General features: G+C 48.2%; 1 protein-coding gene across 1 annotated transcript in view; it reads right to left on the reverse strand.

Moving 5' to 3' along the window:
• Positions 1-13,688: 13,688 nt before the first annotated feature.
• The window catches only part of LOC135549567 (ataxin-1-like), a 115,465-nt gene continuing 109,186 nt past the window's right edge, over positions 13,689-19,967 (reverse strand). The window contains 1 exon segment of the mRNA XM_064979645.1: positions 13,689-17,988. Coding sequence (XP_064835717.1) covers positions 17,380-17,988 — 609 coding nt within the window. The 3' untranslated portion in view covers positions 13,689-17,379.

Here is a 19,967-nt window from a genome sequence, read left to right on the forward strand (position 1 = left end):
TAGGCCTCTCACCCCTCCAACTAACCTGACCCTGACCCTGTCCACTAGGTCTCTCACCCCTCCAACTAACCTGACCCTGTCCACTAGGCCTCTCACCCCTTCAACTAACCTGACCCTGTCCAATAGGCCTCTCACCCCTCCAACTAACCTGACCCTGACCCTGTCCACTAGGTCTCTCACCCCTCCAACTAACCTGACCCTGTCCACTAGGCCTCTCACCCCTTCAACTAACCTGACCCTGACCCTGTCCACTAGGCCTCTCACCCCTTCAACTAACCTGACCCTGTCCACTAGGCCTCTCACCCCTCCAACTAACCTGACCCTGACCCTGTCCACTAGGCCTCTCACCCCTCCAACTAACCTGACCCTGACCCTGTCCACTAGGTCTCTCACCCCTCCAACTAACCTGACCCTGTCCACTAGGCCTCTCACCCCTCCAACTAACCTGACCCTGACCCTGTCCACTAGGTCTCTCACCCCTCCAACTAACCTGACCCTGACCCAGTCCACTAGGCCTCTCACCCCTTCAACTAACCTGACCCTGTCCACTAGGCCTCTCACCCCTTCAACTAACCTGACCCTGTCCACAAGGCCTCTCACCCCTTCAACTAACCTGACCCTGACCCTGTCCACAAGGCCTCTCACCCATTCAACTAACCTGACCCTGACCCTGACCCTGTCCACTAGGCCTCTCACCCCTTCAACTAACCTGACCCTGTCCACTAGGCCTCTCACCCCTTCAACTAACCTGACCCTGACCCTGTCCACTAGGCCTCTCACCCATTCAACTAACCTGACCCTGTCCACGAGGCCTCTCACCCCTTCAACTAACCTGACCCTGACCCTGTCCACTAGGCCTCTCACCCCTCCAACTAACCTGACCCTGACCCTGTCCACTAGGCCTCTCACCCCTCCAACTAACCTGACCCTGACCCTGTCCACTAGGTCTCTCACCCATTCAACTAACCTGACCCTGACCCAGTCCACTAGGCCTCTCACCCATTCAACTAACCTGACCCTGACCCTGTCCACTAGGCCTCTCACCCATTCAACTAACCTGACCCTGACCCTGTCCACTAGGCCTCTCACCCCTTCAACTAACCTAACCCTGACCCTGTCCACTAGGCTTCTCACCCATTCACCCATTCAACTAACCTGACCCTGTCCACTAGGCCTCTCACCCTTTCAACTAACCTGACCCTGACCCTGTCCACTAGGCCTCTCACCCCTTCAACTAACCTGACCCTGTCCACTAGGCCTCTCACCCATTCAACTACACTGACCCTGTCCCTGTCCACTAGGCCTCTCACCCATTCAACTAACCTGACCCTGACCCTGTCCACTAGGCCTCTCACCCATTCAACTAACCTGACCCTGTACACTAGGCCTCTCACCCATTCAACTAACCTGACCCTGACCCTGTCCACGAGGCCTCTCACCCATTCAACTAACCTGACCCTAACCCTGTCCACTAGGCCTCTCACCCCTTCAACTAACCTGACCCTGTCCCTGTCCACTAGGCCTCTCAACCATTCAACTAACCTGACCTTGTCCCTGTCCACTAGGCCTCTCACCCATTCAACTAACCTGACCCTGACCCTGTCCACTAGGCCTCTCACCCCTTCAACTAACCTGACCCTGTCCCTGTCCACTAGGCCTCTCACCCATTCAACTAACCTGTCCCTGTCCACTAGGCCTCTCACCCCTTCAACTAACCTTACCCTGACCCAATCCACTAGGCCTCTCACCCATTCAACTAACCTGACCCTGACCCTGACCCTGTCCACTAGGCCTCTCACCCCTTCAACTAACCTGACCCTGACCCTGTCCACTAGGCTTCTCACCCATTCACCCCTTCAACTAACCTGACCCTGTCCACTAGGCCTCTCACCCCTTCAACTAACCTGACCCTGTCCACTAGGCCTCTCACCCCTTCAACTAACCTGACCCTGACCCTGTCCACTAGGCCTCTCACCCATTCAACTAACCTGACCCTGTCCACTAGGCCTCTCACCCCTTCAACTAACCTGACCCTTACCCTGTCCACTAGGCCTCTCACCCCTTCAACTAACCTGACCCTGACCCTGTCCACTAGGCCTCTCACCCATTCAACTAACCTGACCCTGACCCTGTCCACTAGGCCTCTCACCCCTTCAACTAACCTGACCCTGTCCCTGTCCACTAGGCCTCTCACCCATTCACCCCTTCAACTAACCTGACCCTGACCCTGTCCACTAGGCCTCTCAACCATTCAACTAACCTGACCCTGACCCTGTCCACTAGGCCTCTCAACCATTCAACTAACCTGACCCTGACCCTGTCCACTAGGCCTCTCACCCCTTCAACTAACCTGACCCTGTCCACTAGGCCTCTCACCCATTCAACTAACCTGACCCTGACCCAGTCCACTAGGCCTCTCACCCATTCAACTAACCTGACCCTGACCCTGTCCACTAGGCCTCTCACCCATTCAACTAACCTGACCCTGACCCTGTCCACTAGGCTTCTCACCCATTCACCCATTCAACTAACCTGACCCTGTCCACTAGGCCTCTCACCCTTTCAACTAACCTGACCCTGACCCTGTCCACTAGGCCTCTCACCCCTTCAACTAACCTGACCCTGTCCACTAGGCCTCTCACCCATTCAACTAACCTGACCCTGTCCACTAGGCCTCTCACCCATTCAACTAACCTGACCCTGACCCTGTCCACTAGGCTTCTCCCCCCTTCAACTAACTTGACACACTGCTTTGATTGTGAAGCTGAGCGAAACAATATCGAGGATCTGGTGGATGTGGAATCCTGCGTGTGTAAACAGATGAATCTGTGTGTTTAAACAGCTGAATCTCTGGGTTCACGTCACACTAATCTCAACACGCAACAATTTCCAATGGAGCATGAAACTGTTACTTAATATGTCGCTAAAGAAATATACAGCATGACTGTGTGTGGGAACTAGAAAGGAAACTGTGCTGGGGGAAGAAATAGGCAGTTGCACATACACTGAGTGTACAATACATTAAGAACACCTTCTAGAAGACATATATATATATATATAGAAGGTGTTCTTAATGTTTTGTACACTATATATATATATACACACACACTTAGTTGCAACCCCATGGACTCTACAAGGTGTCTAATGCATTCCACAGGGATGCTGGCCCATGTGGACTCCAATGCTTCCTACAGTTGTGTCAAGTTGGCTGGATGTCCTTTGGGTGGTGGACCATTCTTAACACACACAGGAAACTGTTGAGCGTGAAAAACCCTGGCAGCGTTCCGGTTCTTCACACAAACCAGTGCACCTTGCACCGACTGCCTGCTATACCTGGTCCATCTAAGACATGTTATTTAATGTTTTGTACACTCAGTCTATAAGGTTCTAGTGAGTGTATGAGAGAGGCTGGATGGCTATGGGGTCGTCATGGGTACCTGAACTAGGGGTCAGAGATTAATTGCTACACTAGTGGGTGTAGCATGATGTGCACTGTAGTCCATATTGGACTGTCTGTCACTGCATATGTGAGAATCTCCCTGAATCTTCTGACTGGCAGGCCGTGCAACTGACAGGCCACGCTAAAATGACTAAGCTGGTTTGTTAATGGCTGGCTGGGTTCTTTGAAGGGTGTGCGAGCCTGTATGTTTGTGTTCGTGTGTGTGTGTGTGTGTGTGTGTGTGTGTGTGTGTGTGTGTGTGTGTGGGGGGGGGGGGGGGGGGGGAGGGGGTTCATCTCTTTATTTTGGTCCTAGCATGAGGGAGAGGGTTTTATAGCAGAGAGCTTCTAGATGAAATGATTGACATGTTACAGCCAGTCAGAGAGAGAGAGAGAGAAGGGCAGGAAGGCTTTTTACTAGTGTACTCTCTAGAGACACAGCTTCACCCCCATCTCTAGAGACACAGCTTCACCCCCCATCTCTAGAGACACAGCTTCACCCCCCATCTCTAGAGACACAGCTTCACCCCCCATCTCTAGAGACACAGCTTCACCCCATCTCTAGAGACACAGCTTCACCCCCATCTCTAGAGACACAGCTTCACCCCCCATCTCTAGAGACACAGCTTCACCCCATCTCTAGAGACACAGCTTCACCCCCATCTCTAGAGACACAGCTTCACCCCCCATCTCTAGAGACACAGCTTCACCCCATCTCTAGAGACACAGCTTCACCCCCCATCTCTAGAGACACAGCTTCACCCCCATCTCTAGAGACACAGCTTCACCCCATCTCTCTAGACACAGCTTCACCCCCCATCTCTCTAGACACAGCTTCACCCCCATCTCTCTAGACACAGCTTCACCCCCCATCTCTAGAGACACAGCTTCACCCCATCTCTAGAAACTCAGCTTCACCCCATCTCTCTAGACACAGCTTCACCCCAAATCTCTAGACACAGCTTCACCCCCCCATCTCTAGAGACACAGCTTCACCCCATCTCTCTAGACACAGCTTCACCACAAATCTCTAGAGACACAGCTTCACCCCATCTCTAGAGACACAGCTTCACCCCCCATCTCTAGAGACACAGCTTCACCCCATCTCTCTAGACACAGCTTCACCCCAAATCTCTAGAGACACAGCTTCACCCCATCTCTAGAGACACAACTTCACCCCATCTCTCTAGACACAGCTTCACCCCAAATCTCTAGAGACACAGCTTCACCCCATCTCTAGAGACACAGCTTCACCTCTTATCTCTAGAAACACAGCTTCACCCCATCTCTAGAGACACAGCTTCACCCCCCATCTCTAGAGACACAGCTTCACCCCATCTCCAGAGACATAGCTTCACCTCTTATCTCTAGAAACACATCGTCACCCCATCTCTAGAGACACAGCTTCACCCCATCTCTAGAGACACAGCTTCACCCCATCTCTAGAGACACAGCTTCACCTCTTATCTCTAGAAACATAGCTTCACCCCATCTCTAGAGACACAGCTTCACCCCCCATCTCTAGAGACACAGCTTCACCCCATCTCCAGAGACACAGCTTCACCTCTTATCTCTAGGAACACATCTTCACCCCATCTCTAGAGACACAGCTTCACACCCCATCTCTAGAGACACAGCTTCACCCCATCTCTAGAGACACAGCTTCACCCCATCTCTAGAGACACAGCTTCACCTCTTATCTCAAGAAACACATCTTCACGCCATGTCTAGAAACTCAGATTCACACCATCTCTCTAGACACAGCTTCACCTCTTATCTCTAGAAACACATCTTCACCCCATTTCTGGAAACACAGCTTCACCCCATCTCTAGAAACACAGCTTCACCCCCATCTCTCTAGACACAAATTCACCCCCATCTCTCTAGACACAGCTTCACCCCGATCTCTCTAGACACAGCGTCACCCCCCATCTCTCTAGACACAGCTTCACCCCCCATCTCTCTAGACACAGCTTCACCCCCCCATCTCTCTAGACACAGCTTCACCCCCTCATCTCTCTAGACACAGCTTCACCCCACATCTCTCTAGACACAGCATCACCCTCCATCTCTCTAGACACAGCTTCACCCCATCTCTAGAGACACAGTTTCACCCCCCATCTCTAGAGACACAGCTTCACCCCATCTCTCTAGACACAGCTTCACCTCTTATCTCTAGAAACACATCTTCACCCCATCTCTAGAAACACAGCTTCATCCCATCTCTAGAGACACAGCTTCACCCCATCTCTAGAGACACAGCTTCACCCCATCTCTAGAGACACAGCTTCACCTCTTATCTCTAGAAACACATCTTCACCCCATCTCTAGAAACACAGCTTCACCCCATCTCTAGAAACACAGCTTCACCCCCATCTCTAGAGACCAAGCTTCACCCCCATCTCTCTAGACACAGCTTCACCCCAAATCTCGAGACACAGCTTCAGCCCCCATCTCTCTAGACACAGCTTCACCCCCCATCTCTCTAGACACAGCTTCACCCCATCTCTCTAGACACAGCTTCACACCCCCCCATCTCTCTAGACACAGCTTCACCCCCCATCTCTCTAGAGACACAGCTTCACCCCCCATCTCTAGAGACACAGCTTCACCCCATCTCTAGGGACACAGCTTCACCCCCATCTCTAGAGACACAGCTTCACCCCCCATCTCTAGAGACACAGCTTCACCCCATCTCTCTAGACACAGCTTCACCCCCCATCTCTCTAGACACAGCTTCACCCCCATCTCTCTAGACACAGCTTCACCCCCCATCTCTAGAGACACAGCTTCACCCCATCTCTAAAAACTCAGCTTCACCCCATCTCTCTAGACACAGCTTCACCCCAAATCTCTAGAGACACAGCTTCACCCCCCATCTCTAGAGACACAGCTTCACCCCATCTCTCTAGACACAGCTTCACCCCAAATCTCTAGAGACACAGCTTCACCCCATCTCTAGAGACACAGCTTCACCCCATCTCTAGAGACACAGCTTCACCTCTTATCTCTAGAAACACAGCTTCACCCCATCTCTAGAGACACAGCTTCACCCCCCATCTCTAGAGACACAGCTTCACCCCATCTCTCTAGACACAGCTTCACCCCAAATCTCTAGAGACACAGCTTCACCCCATCTCTAGAGACACAGCTTCACCCCATCTCCAGAGATACAGCTTCACCTCTTATCTCTAGAAACACAGCTTCACCCCATCTCTAGAGACACAGCTTCACCCCCCATCTCTAGAGACACAGCTTCACCCCATCTCCAGAGACACAGCTTCACCTCTTATCTCTAGAAACACATCTTCACCCCATCTCTAGAGACACAGCTTCACACCCCATCCCTAGAGACACAGCTTCACCCCATCTCTAGAGACACAGCTTCACCCCATCTCTAGAGACACAGCTTCACCTCTTATCTCAAGAAACACATCTTCACGCCATGTCTAGAAACTCAGATTCACACCATCTCTCTAGACACAGCTTCACCCCTTATCTCTAGAAACACATCTTCACCCCATTTCTGGAAACACAGCTTCACCCCATCTCTAGAAACACAGCTTCACCCCATCTCTAGAAACACAGCTTCACCCCCATCTCTCTAGACACAGCTTCACCCCCCAACTCTCTAGACACAGCTCCACCCCAAATCTCTAGAGACACAGCTTCACCCCCCCATCTCTTTAGACACAAATTCACCCCCATCACTCTAGACACAGCTTCACCCCGATCTCTCTAGACACAGCGTCACCCCCCATCTCTCTAGACACAGCTTCACCCCCATCTCTCTAGACACAGCTTCACCCCCCCCATCTCTCTAGACACAGCTTCACCCCCTCATCTCTCTAGACACAGCTTCACCCCCATCTCTCTAGACACAGCATCACCCTCCATCTCTCTAGACACAGCTTCACCCCATCTCTAGAGACACAGTTTCACCCCCCATCTCTAGAGACACAGCTTCACCCCATCTCTCTAGACACAGCTTCACCTCTTATCTCTAGAAACACATCTTCACCCCATCTCTAGAAACACAGCTTCATCCCATCTCTAGAGACACAGCTTCACCCCATCTCTAGAGACACAGCTTCACCCCATCTCTAGAGACACAGCTTCACCTCTTATCTCTAGAAACACATCTTCACCCCATCTCTAGAAACACAGCTTCACCCCATCTCTAGAAACACAGCTTCACCCCCATCTCTAGAGACCAAGCTTCACCCCCATCTCTCTAGACACAGCTTCACCCCAAATCTCGAGACACAGCTTCAGCCCCCATCTCTCTAGACACAGCTTCACCCCCATCTCTCTAGACACAGCTTCACCCCATCTCTCTAGACACAGCTTCACACCCCACCATCTCTCTAGACACAGCTTCACCCCCCATCTCTCTAGACACAGCTTCACACCCCCCCATCTCTCTAGACACAGCTTCACCCCCTCATCTCTCTAGACACAGCTTCATCCCCCATCTCTCTAGACACAGCTTCACACCCCATCTCTCTAGACATAGCTTCACCCCCATCTCTCTAGAAACAGCTTCACCCCTCATCTCTCTAGACACAGCTTCACCTCTTATCTCTAGACACACATCTTCACCCCACCTCTAGAAACACAGCTTCACACCCCATCCCTAGAGACACAGCTTCACCCCATCTCTAGAGACACAGCTTCACCCCATCTCTAGAGACACAGCTTCACCTCTTATCTCAAGAAACACATCTTCACGCCATGTCTAGAAACTCAGATTCACACCATCTCTCTAGACACAGCTTCACCCCTTATCTCTAGAAACACATCTTCACCCCATTTCTGGAAACACAGCTTCACCCCATCTCTAGAAACACAGCTTCACCCCATCTCTAGAAACACAGCTTCACCCCCATCTCTAGAGACCAAGCTTCACCCCCATCTCTCTAGACACAGCTTCACCCCAAATCTCGAGACACAGCTTCAGCCCCCATCTCTCTAGACACAGCTTCACCCCCCATCTCTCTAGACACAGCTTCACCCCATCTCTCTAGACACAGCTTCACACCCCCATCTCTCTAGACACAGCTTCACCCCCATCTCTCTAGACACAGCTTCACACCCCCCCATCTCTCTAGACACAGCTTCACCCCCTCATCTCTCTAGACACAGCTTCATCCCCCATCTCTCTAGACACAGCTTCACACCCCATCTCTCTAGACATAGCTTCACCCCCATCTCTCTAGACACAGCTTCACGACTCATCTCTCTAGACACAGCTTCACCTCTTATCTCTAGACACACATCTTCACCCCACCTCTAGAAACACAGCTTCACCCCATCTCTAGAAACACAGCTTCACCCCCAATCTCTAGAGACACAGTTTCCTCCCCCTATCTCTAGAGACCCAGTTTCATCCCCCCATCGCTCTAGACACAGCTTCACCCCTCATCTCTCTAGACACAGCTTCACCTCTTATCTCTAGACACACATCTTCACCCCATCTCTAGAAACACAGCTTCACCCCATCTCTAGAGACACAGTTTCACCCCCATCTCTAGAGACACAGTTTCACCCCCATCTCTAGAGACACAGTTTCACCCCCATCTCTAGAGACACAGTTTCACCCCCCATCTCCAGAGACACAGTTTCACCCCCCATCTCCAGAGACACAGTTTCACCCCCCATCTCTCTAGACACAGTTTCATCCCCCATCTCTCTAGACACAGTTTCACCTCCCCCATCTCTCTAGACACAGTTTCATCCCGCCATCTCTCTAGACACAGTTTCACACCCCCCCATCTCTCTAGACACAGCTTCACCCCCCACCTCTCTAGACACAGTTTCACCTCCCCCATCTCTCTAGACACAGTTTCATCCCGCCATCTCTCTAGACACAGTTTCACCCCCCATCTCTCTAGACACAGTTTCACACCCCCCCCCATCTCTCTAGACACAGCTTCACCCCCATGTCTCTAGACACAGCTTCACCCCTCATCTCTCTAGACACAGCTTCACACCCAATCTCTAGAGACACAGTTTCCTCCCCCCATCTCTAGAGACCCAGTTTCATCCCCCCATCTCTAGAGACACAGTTTCATCCCCCATCTCTAGAGACACAGCTTCACCACCCATCTCTCTAGACACAGCTTCACCCCCATCTCTCTAGACAGTTTCATCCCATCCATCTCTCTAGACACAGTTTCACCTCCCCCATCTCTCTAGACACAGTTTCACCCCCCATCTCTCTAGAAACAGTTTCATCCCCCCATCTCTCTAGACACAGTTTCATCCCCCCATCTCTCTAGACACAGTTTCATCCCCCCATCTCTCTAGACACAGTTTCACCTCCCCCCATCTCTCTAGACACAGTTTCACCCCCATCTCTCTAGAAACAGTTTCATCCCCCCATCTCTCTAGACACAGTTTCATCCCCCCATCTCTCTAGACACAGTTTCATCCCCCCATCTCTCTAGGCACAGTTTCATCCCCCATCTCTCTAGACACAGTTTCATCCCCCATCTCTAGAGACACAGCTTCACCCCCATCTCTCTAGGCACAGCTTCACCCCCAATCTCTAGTTTCATCCCCCATCTCTCTAGACACAGTTTCATCCCCCATCTCTCTAGACACAGTTTCATCCCCCATCTCTAGAGACACAGCTTCACCCCCAATCTCTAGTTTCATCCCCCATCTCTAGAGACACAGCTTCACCCCCCATCTCTCTAGACACAGTTTCATCCCCCCATCTCTCTAGACACAGTTTCATCCCCCATCTCTCTAGGCACAGTTTCATCCCCCATCTCTAGAGACACAGCTTCACCCCCAATCTCTAGAGACACAGTTTCATCCCCCCATCTCTCTAGACACAGTTTCATCCCCCCATCTCTCTAGACACAGTTTCATCCCCCCATCTCTCTAGGCACAGTTTCACCCCCAATCTCTAGACACAGTTTCATCCCCCCATCTCTCTAGGCACAGTTTCATCCCCCCATCTCCCTAGACACAGTTTCATCCCCCCATCTCTAGATACACAGTTTCATCCCCCATCTCTCTAGACACAGTTTCATCCCCCCATCTCTCTAGACATAGTTTCATCCCCCCATCTCTCTAGACACAGTTTCATCCCCCCATCTCTCTAGACACAGTTTCATCCCCCATCTCTCTAGACACAGTTTCATCCCCCCATCTCTCTAGACACAGTTTCATCCCCCCATCTCTCTAGGCACAGTTTCATCCCCCCATCTCTAGAGACACAGCTTCACCCCCATCTCTCTAGACACAGTTTCATCCCCCCATCTCTCTAGACACAGTTTCATTCCCCATCTCTATAGACACAGTTTCATCCCCCCCATCTCTCTAGACACAGTTTCATCCCCCCATCTCTCTAGACACAGTTTCATTCCCCATCTCTATAGACACAGTTTCATCCCCCCCATCTCTCTAGACACAGTTTCATCCCCCATCTCTATAGACACAGTTTCATCCCCCCATCTCTCTAGGCACAGTTTCATCCCCCCATCTCTAGAGACACAGCTTCACCCCATCTCTAGAGACACAGCTTCACCCCCATCTCTCTAGACACAGTTTCATCCCCCCATCTCTCTAGACACAGTTTCATCCCCCATCTCTCTAGACACAGTTTCATCCCCCCATCTCTAGAGACACAGCTTCACCCCCATCTCTCTAGACACAGTTTCATCCCCCATCTCTAGAGACACAGCTTCACCCCATCTCTAGAGACACAGCTTCACCCCCATCTCTAGAGACACAGTTTCATCCCCCCATCTCTCTAGAGACACAGTGTCACCCCCATCTCTATAGACACAGTTTCATCCCCCCCATCTCTCTAGACACAGTTTCATCCCCCCATCTCTCTAGACACAGTTTCATTCCCCATCTCTATAGACACAGTTTCATCCCCCCCATCTCTCTAGACACAGTTTCATCCCCCCATCTCTCTAGACACAGTTTCATCCCCCCATCTCTCTAGACACAGTTTCATCCCCCCATCTCTCTAGACACAGTTTCATCCCCCCATCTCTCTAGACACAGTTTCATCCCCCCATCTCTCTAGACACAGTTTCACCTCCCCCCATCTCTCTAGACACAGTTTCACCCCCCATCTCTCTAGAAACAGTTTCATCCCCCATCTCTCTAGACACAGTTTCATCCCCCCATCTCTCTAGACACAGTTTCATCCCCCCATCTCTCTAGGCACAGTTTCATCCCCCATCTCTCTAGACACAGTTTCATCCCCCATCTCTAGAGACACAGCTTCACCCCCCATCTCTCTAGGCACAGCTTCACCCCCAATCTCTAGTTTCATCCCCCATCTCTCTAGACACAGTTTCATCCCCCATCTCTCTAGACACAGTTTCATCCCCCATCTCTAGAGACACAGCTTCACCCCCAATCTCTAGTTTCATCCCCCATCTCTAGAGACACAGCTTCACCCCCAATCTCTAGAGACACAGTTTCATCCCCCCATCTCTCTAGACACAGTTTCATCCCCCCATCTCTCTAGACACAGTTTCATCCCCCCATCTCTCTAGGCACAGTTTCATCCCCCATCTCTAGAGACACAGCTTCACCCCCAATCTCTAGAGACACAGTTTCATCCCCCATCTCTCTAGACACAGTTTCATCCCCCCATCTCTCTAGACACAGTTTCATCCCCCCATCTCTCTAGGCACAGTTTCACCCCCAATCTCTAGACACAGTTTCATCCCCCCATCTCTCTAGGCACAGTTTCATCCCCCCATCTCCCTAGACACAGCTTCACCCCCATCTCTAGAGACACAGTTTCATCCCCCATCTCTCTAGACACAGTTTCATCCCCACATCCCTCTAGACACAGTTTCATCCCCCCATCTCTCTAGAGACACAGTTTCACCCCCCATCTCTCTAGAGACACAGTTTCACCCCCATCTCTGTAGAGACACAGTTTCATCCCCCCATCTCTCTAGAGACACAGTTTCATCCCCCCATCTCTCTAGAGACACAGTTTCACCCCCCATCTCTCTAGAGACACAGTTTCATCCCCCATCTCTCTAGAGACACAGTTTTATCCCCCCCATCTCTCTAGAGACACAGTTTCATCCCCCATCTCTAGAGACACAGTTTCATCCCCCCCATCTCTAGAGACTCAGTTTCATCCCCCATCTCTAGAGACACAGTTTCATCCCCCCCATCTCTAGAGACACAGTTTTATCCCCCCCATCTCTCTAGAGACTCAGTTTCATCCCTCATCTCTAGAGACACAATTTCATCCCCCCATCTCTAGAGACACAATTTCATCCCCCATCTCTAGAGACAGAGTTTCATCCCCCATCTCTAGAGACACAGTTTCATCCCCCATCTCTAGAGACAGAGTTTCATCCCCCATCTCTAGAGACAGAGTTTCATCCCCCATCTCTAGAGACAGAGTTTCATCCCCCATCTCTAGAGACAGAGTTTCATCCCCCACCTCTAGAGACACAGTTTCATCCCCCATCTCTAGAGACACAGTTTCATCCCCCATCTCTAGAGACACAGTTTCATCCCCCATCTCTCTAGACACAGTTTCATCCCTCATCTCTAGAGACACAGTTTCATCCCTCATCTCTAGAGACACAATTTCATCCCCCCACCTCTAGAGACACAGTTTCATACCCCATCTCTAGAGACAGAGTTTCATCCCCCATCTCTAGAGACACAGTTTCATCCCTCATCTCTAGAGACAGAGTTTCATCCCCCATCTCTAGAGACAGAGTTTCATCCCCACCTCTAGAGACACAGCTTCACCCCCCCATCTCTAGAGACACAGCTTCACCCCTCACACACATGCTGACTCGATGCTTGTTGTCTAACTATTGGAAAGCAGCCACCACACCACTGCCATTATGCTTTACATTTGCACTAGAAAACTTTACCTGAAAGGGTTTGATTGGCAAGGGGTGTAAGTGTGTGTCGTTGTTTTACTGAATTGTCCCATTTAGGTAGGGGTTAGTCAGTTAGAACAAGACTTAACTGGGGTCTCATTTTGGTTCAATGTGTATGAATGCAAAGCCATATATGTAATGGTTTAAATATCTGCTATTTTACCAAGGTGAAGCTCTAGAAGCAAATAAAACATTATATCCATCCTGTCCTTACAAAAAGACTCACACATTCTCAGAAAACACGCTCGCACACACACACACACACACACACACGCACACGCACACACACAGAGAAACTAGCTCAAGACAACAGTCAAAGAATGTTATAAAAGAAAAAATGAAGATGCCGTGGTGTTGATCTGAGAAACCCTGTTTTATTAAAAACAATAAAGCATTTTCAAATCTTACACAGGGTGTCTACTCACTCCCCACCACCGCCACCACCATCCATCTGACTTTACCATCCATCCATCTGTCCATCACCACGGCAATCACCTGCACCCGCCCTCCAGGTAGGAGTTCCTCTTAACCACAGATCTAGGATCAGATTCCCCTACACCCACACCTAACACGAACCTTTAGGGGGATGAACTAAACATCTGAACCTACACCAGTGGCTAGAAGCAACTTCTACCTTCTTCTCCTATTCTGCCATACCTTTTACCACCTAAACACACCTGAAAATCTAGTTCAATCAGAGAGCTCAACAGGTGTACCTGCTGGTGGCCCCGCCCCCGTCTCCAAGACCGACCGACATACCTCCACACTGTCTCTCAACCAAACCCCCAACAAGTGGGTGGGACTTGGACGTGCCACAGATGTGTGTGGTTGTCCAATGAGGAGCAGACTCAAGATTGTCAGAGCCAATCAGCAGGGAGCGCACTTGTTAAGTAACTGCTACATTTCAGTAAAATGGGGTTTCAGCCATAGAGAATGATAGAGGCCTCTATTGGCCAAAAGGTCATATTAGCATGGGTAGCGCCATTGAGGGATTCAAACATTTTAATGTAGTCAACTGGGTGGGACTTCCAGCTTCATTGAATGATCCCCCTGGTGACCCTGTTGGAGTCATGTCCAACTGGGTCATCAGGAGGGACCAGCCAATAGTGAAGACGACAAATGACTACTTTAAATTGGAGATAGCATGGACAGCGCCATTGAGGCTGTCACAGACACTATAATGGCACAGATACAAAGACGAGTCCTCTACCTATCTCTATGGCTTCAGCTCACTGTGTGTTTGTGTGAGTGTGTGTGTTTGTGTGTGCAACCTGGCTGAAAACATAGGTGTATCTGAAATGGCATTATATTCCCTATATCGTGCACTACTTTTGGTCAGTGCACTATGTAGGTTAAAAGGGCGCCATTTCGGACACAACCAAAAAGTCATGTCACCCAACTGACAACCTCTCCAGATGTGCAAATTGCAAGATTCTCTTAAGTAGAACTCCAAATACAGGAACCCTGGACATTTAACATGGGATATATCAAATTAACTTATATGATATTTCTATACACATTTACAAACACACACACACACACACACACACACACACACACACACACACACGCACATGCACACGCACACACACACGCACACACACACGCACATGCACACGCACACACACACGCACATGCACACACACACACGCACACACACACACACACACACACACACACACACACACACACACACACACACACACACGCACACACACACACACACCACTGAGAATCACTATCGTCTTAGTTTCCTACTCAAATATATTCTCTTCTCTATATCATGAAGGGGAAACATCTATGCAACAGGAGTATTTGGATACACATGAAACATATATCACAAGTCTGAAATACATACAGCCCTCCCTCACCTTCAGGAGAGTCTGTGCAGGTACTGTATTCCCTGTGTGTTTGTGTGAGTGTGTGTCAGGGAGGCTGGTGGGAGGAGCTATAGGAGGACGGGCTCATTGTCATGGCTGGAATGGAAATCAATGCAATGGTACCAAACACATCAAACACCTGGAAACAGTGTGTTTGACTCCGTTCCATCTATACCATTCCAGCCATGACAATGAATACGTCCTCCTATAGCTACCCCCACCAGCCTCCTCTGGTGTGTGTGTCCTTACACATACCAACATTCATGCACACTTCCCGTACATACATTATGTATGTGACACACGTCAAACATTCTGTGTCCAGAGCATCTATAACTCTCTCAGTCTCGTCCACAACATACCTGTACATAGTTCCTGCCTATTCCCATCCTTTGTCCAATCTCCTTTTGGACTTGATTGACATTTTTGATTTCCTTGAAAAGGCAGTTATGTGTCTTTTTTTTGACCACACCCATATTTTGAAGAGCATGTTCTGATTGGAGTAAAGTGCCTTAACAAAAAAAAACCCCACTATTCTGCTTTCATATCGTCCTCTATATTCCTCTGTTTTCTTTCTCACTTTCTTTCCCTCTCCTAACTGGCACTCGCTTCATCACCTGTCACATTCATCCCTGTCAGGTCAAGTGACTTTGTGACCCCATGACATCATCATTCCTCTATGACATCATCATGACCCCTTCACTGTTCTAAAGTCCTACTGTCACAGAGTTCTACTTCTTCCTTAAGGTAAAATAACAAAAACATACAGTACTGTGTTAATGAAGAGAGACCAACAATAACAATAACAATAATAATTAATAATAGTTGTGTTATCATCAGTTGGGGAGTGTGACAGGTGTGCAAATGCAAGTGCTTCAAGACAACATGCTGTCTCTCTCTAAAGACTCAACAGTGACTCCCTGACTGCGTTCCAAATGGCCCCTATTCCCTATACAGTGCACTACTTTTGACTAGGGCCCATAAGGATAGGAGCCTTAGTAAAATAAGTGCACTATATAGGGTATAGGAGACCATTTGAGACATAAGCTCTTTCTTTCTGCAATAAAAATTTAAAGGAAAAGGTTGCACCAAGTCAACATCATCTTCCTCTGAAGAATCCCATAGTTCATCAACTCAGTGTGAATGTAAATGTATGTAGGGTATAAAGGAATAACATAAACATTTTACTTAACCACCCTGGATCAAATTATACATACAGTATGTGACCCCTGACCTCAAATTTTTAGACAATCATTTAAATATATCATTATCAAGAATAATAACAAAATGACTCCACTGTCACCCAAACATAACAAAGGAAGGAAGAGTTTTTATGGTGGCCCAGTGGCGCGGCCTGATGACCTCGCCTGGCTGGTCTGGCCCTGCTGGGTGACATCACCTAGCTGAGTGGTCTAGGTGGATGACTGTCGAGGCATCTGGTGACCCCTTGTTTAGGATTAGATGTGTAGTTCTAACCTTCTGTCAGAGACACATAAAGGTGTTATTACACATCCTCTTCTATTCACGAGGGTTTGAATTTGTTAAAGTCCTTTTTTTTTTACTGTGTTTTATCTAAAGACGTCTTGAGTCGCTCGGGATAGATGACATCATATCAACTCAGTCTGCCACCGCGGCAACGGGTGGCGTGGAGAGTGATTCCGTCCAGACATCCCGAACACTCTCGTCAGTAGCGCCCTCTACCAGGAAGTGATATCACTCACCGGTATACATTATGGCAGCTTCGTCATCTCCTAGGCCCTATAGGAAAGCTAACTTACATGTTTCATTCAGTTGTCCACCTGCAGCCATCAAATGACCAGAGAGGTATCAAGCAGCGCTCTTGCCACAAACCCACCAATAAAACATGTACTATACTTCACAAAACCCCTTGCCCAGAGATTTGTTGAAAAATCCCAAAGCAATTGCACCGTTTGCTCGTTTACGTAATGCCGAACGCATCTACTACAATGTTATTATAACATGGACTTAATGTAAGGTGATAACATGGGTCAAATTTAGCCTACAGTAATCCGGATAGAAAATATAAACAAGAAAAAATCTCAAACAAAGTCGTTAAAATAAAACATTTACGAGGGCATTTATTTTTTCCCCATCTCTCCTCCAATCCTTATTTGAATTAACAGTCTTGTTTTAATCTCCTGCCTTCACTACTTGCCTATATTTGACCTGCCTTCGATGCTGATTTTTACCCCCTGAGTGATAAAGGAAGGTTTGGGTAGAGTCAACTGGGGCACCTCCTCGCTCCTCTCCACCTGACGGCCCTCGGGGGCCGACCACCTCCTCTTGCGGCTCGCCGGCTTGGCGGCGCCCCTACTGGATTCTGAATCTCCAGGCTGGCCTCCTTTCAAGTTGGCCCCCCCCCCGACGCCGAACCTCAGTTCCCCATTCTCTGAGGTGAACTGAGCACCTTCAACCACCATTCCCCCACTGGGGCCTCTATGACCCACCCCGTTCTCCTGCTCCCCGTGCCTGCCTGACCCCCTTCCACCCCGGGAAGACCTGGAGGGTTTGAGGGGCCCGTGGATGGAGCCCATGTTGCAGCTAGTAGTGATTTCCATGGCCTGGTACTGGGTCTGCTGGGTCTTCTTCAGGGAGCCGTTCCTCAGGTTCTTCAGGGTGAGGGAGATACAGACGTCCCCCACTGAGAGCTTGGTGCAGGGTAGTTCTAACAGCTGAGTGGTCCGGTCCGGGCAGCACGATGACCAGCCCTGGCCGAATACGAAGAAGGGATACTCCACCTGCACCTCCACACTCACCTGGGGGAGAGATAATATAAGAGAGTGAGAGGAGAGGAGGGAGAGATGGAGAGAGAGAACAGACTATCAAAACCAATCATATAGGAGACTACACCTAAACTATAGCCTATCAACACTAATCATATAGGAGACTACACCTAAACTATAGCCTACTGTCACCTATCAAAAATAATCATATAGGAGACTACACCTAAACAATAGCATATCAAAACTAATCATATAGGAGACTACACCTAAACTATAGCCTATCAAAACTAATCATATAGGAGACAACACCTAAGCTATAGCCTATCAAAACTAATCATATAGGAGACAACACCTAAACTATAGCCTACTGTCAACTATCAAAACTAATCATATAGGAGACTACACCTAAACTATAGCCTATCAAAACTAATCATATAGGAGACAACACCTAAGCTATAGCCTATCAAAACTAATCATATAGGAGACAACACCTAAACTATAGCCTACTGTCAACTATCAAAACTAATCATATAGGAGACTACACCTAAACTATAGCCTACTGTCACCTATCAAAACAAATCATATAGGAGACAACACCTAAACTATAGCCTACTGTCACCTATCAAAACTAATCATATAGGAGACAACACCTAAACTATAGCCTTTCAACACTAATAATATAGGAGACAACACCTAAACTATAGCCTATCAAAACAAATCATATAGGAGACAACACCTAAACTATAGCCTACTGTCACCTATCAAAACTAATCATATAGGAGACAACACCTAAACTATAGCCTATCAACACTAATCATATAGGAGACAACACCTAAAATATAGCCTACTGTCACCTATCAAAACTAATCATATAGGAGACTACACCTAAACTATAGCCTATCAAAACGAATCATATAGGAGACAACACCTAAACTATAGCCTATCAAAACTAATCATATAGGATACTACACCTAAACTATAGCCTATCAATTCTAATCATATAGGAGACAACACCTAAACTATAGCCTACTGTCACCTATCAAAACTAATCATATAGGAGACAACACCTAAACTATAGCCTACTGTCACCTATCAAAACTAATCATATAGGAGACAACACTTAAACTATAGCCTACTGTCACCTATCAAAACGAATCATATAGGAGACAACACCTAAACTATAGCCTACTGTCACCTATCAAAACTAATCATATAGGAGACAACACCTAAACTATAGCCTACTGTCACCTATCAAAACTAATCATATAGGAGACAACACCTAAACTATAGCCTATCAAAACTAATCATATAGGAGACAACACCTAAACTATAGCCTATCAACACTAATCATATAGGAGACAACACCTAAACTATAGCCTACTGTCACCTATCAAAACTAATCATATAGGAGACAAATACCTAAACTATAGCCTACTGTCACCTATCAAAACTAATCATATAGGAGACAACACCTAAACTATAGCATACTGTCACCTATCAAAACTAATCATATAGGAGACAACACCTAAACTATAGCCTATCAACATTAATCATATAGGAGACAACACCTAAACTATAGCCTACTGTCACCTATCAAAACTAATCATATTGGAGACAACACCTAAACTATAGCCTATCAAAACTAATCATATAGGAGACAACACCTAAACTATAGCCTATCAACACTAATCATATAGGAGACAACACCTAAACTATAGCCTACTGTCACCTATCAAAACAAATCATATAGGAGACAACACCTAAACTATAGCCTATCAACACTAATCATATTGGAGACAACACCTAAACTATAGCCTACTGTCACAAATCAAAAATAATCATATAGGAGACAACACCTAAACAATAGCCTATCAAAACTAATCATATAGGAGACAACACCTAAACTATAGCCTACTGACACCTATCAAAACTAATCATATAGGAGACAACACCTAAACTATAGCCTACTGTCACCTATCAAAACTAATCATATTGGAGACAACACCTAAACT

Source organism: Oncorhynchus masou, chromosome 12, assembly GCF_036934945.1.
Source record: "Oncorhynchus masou masou isolate Uvic2021 chromosome 12, UVic_Omas_1.1, whole genome shotgun sequence".
In the NCBI taxonomy this organism is placed as follows: Eukaryota; Metazoa; Chordata; class Actinopteri; order Salmoniformes; family Salmonidae; genus Oncorhynchus; species Oncorhynchus masou.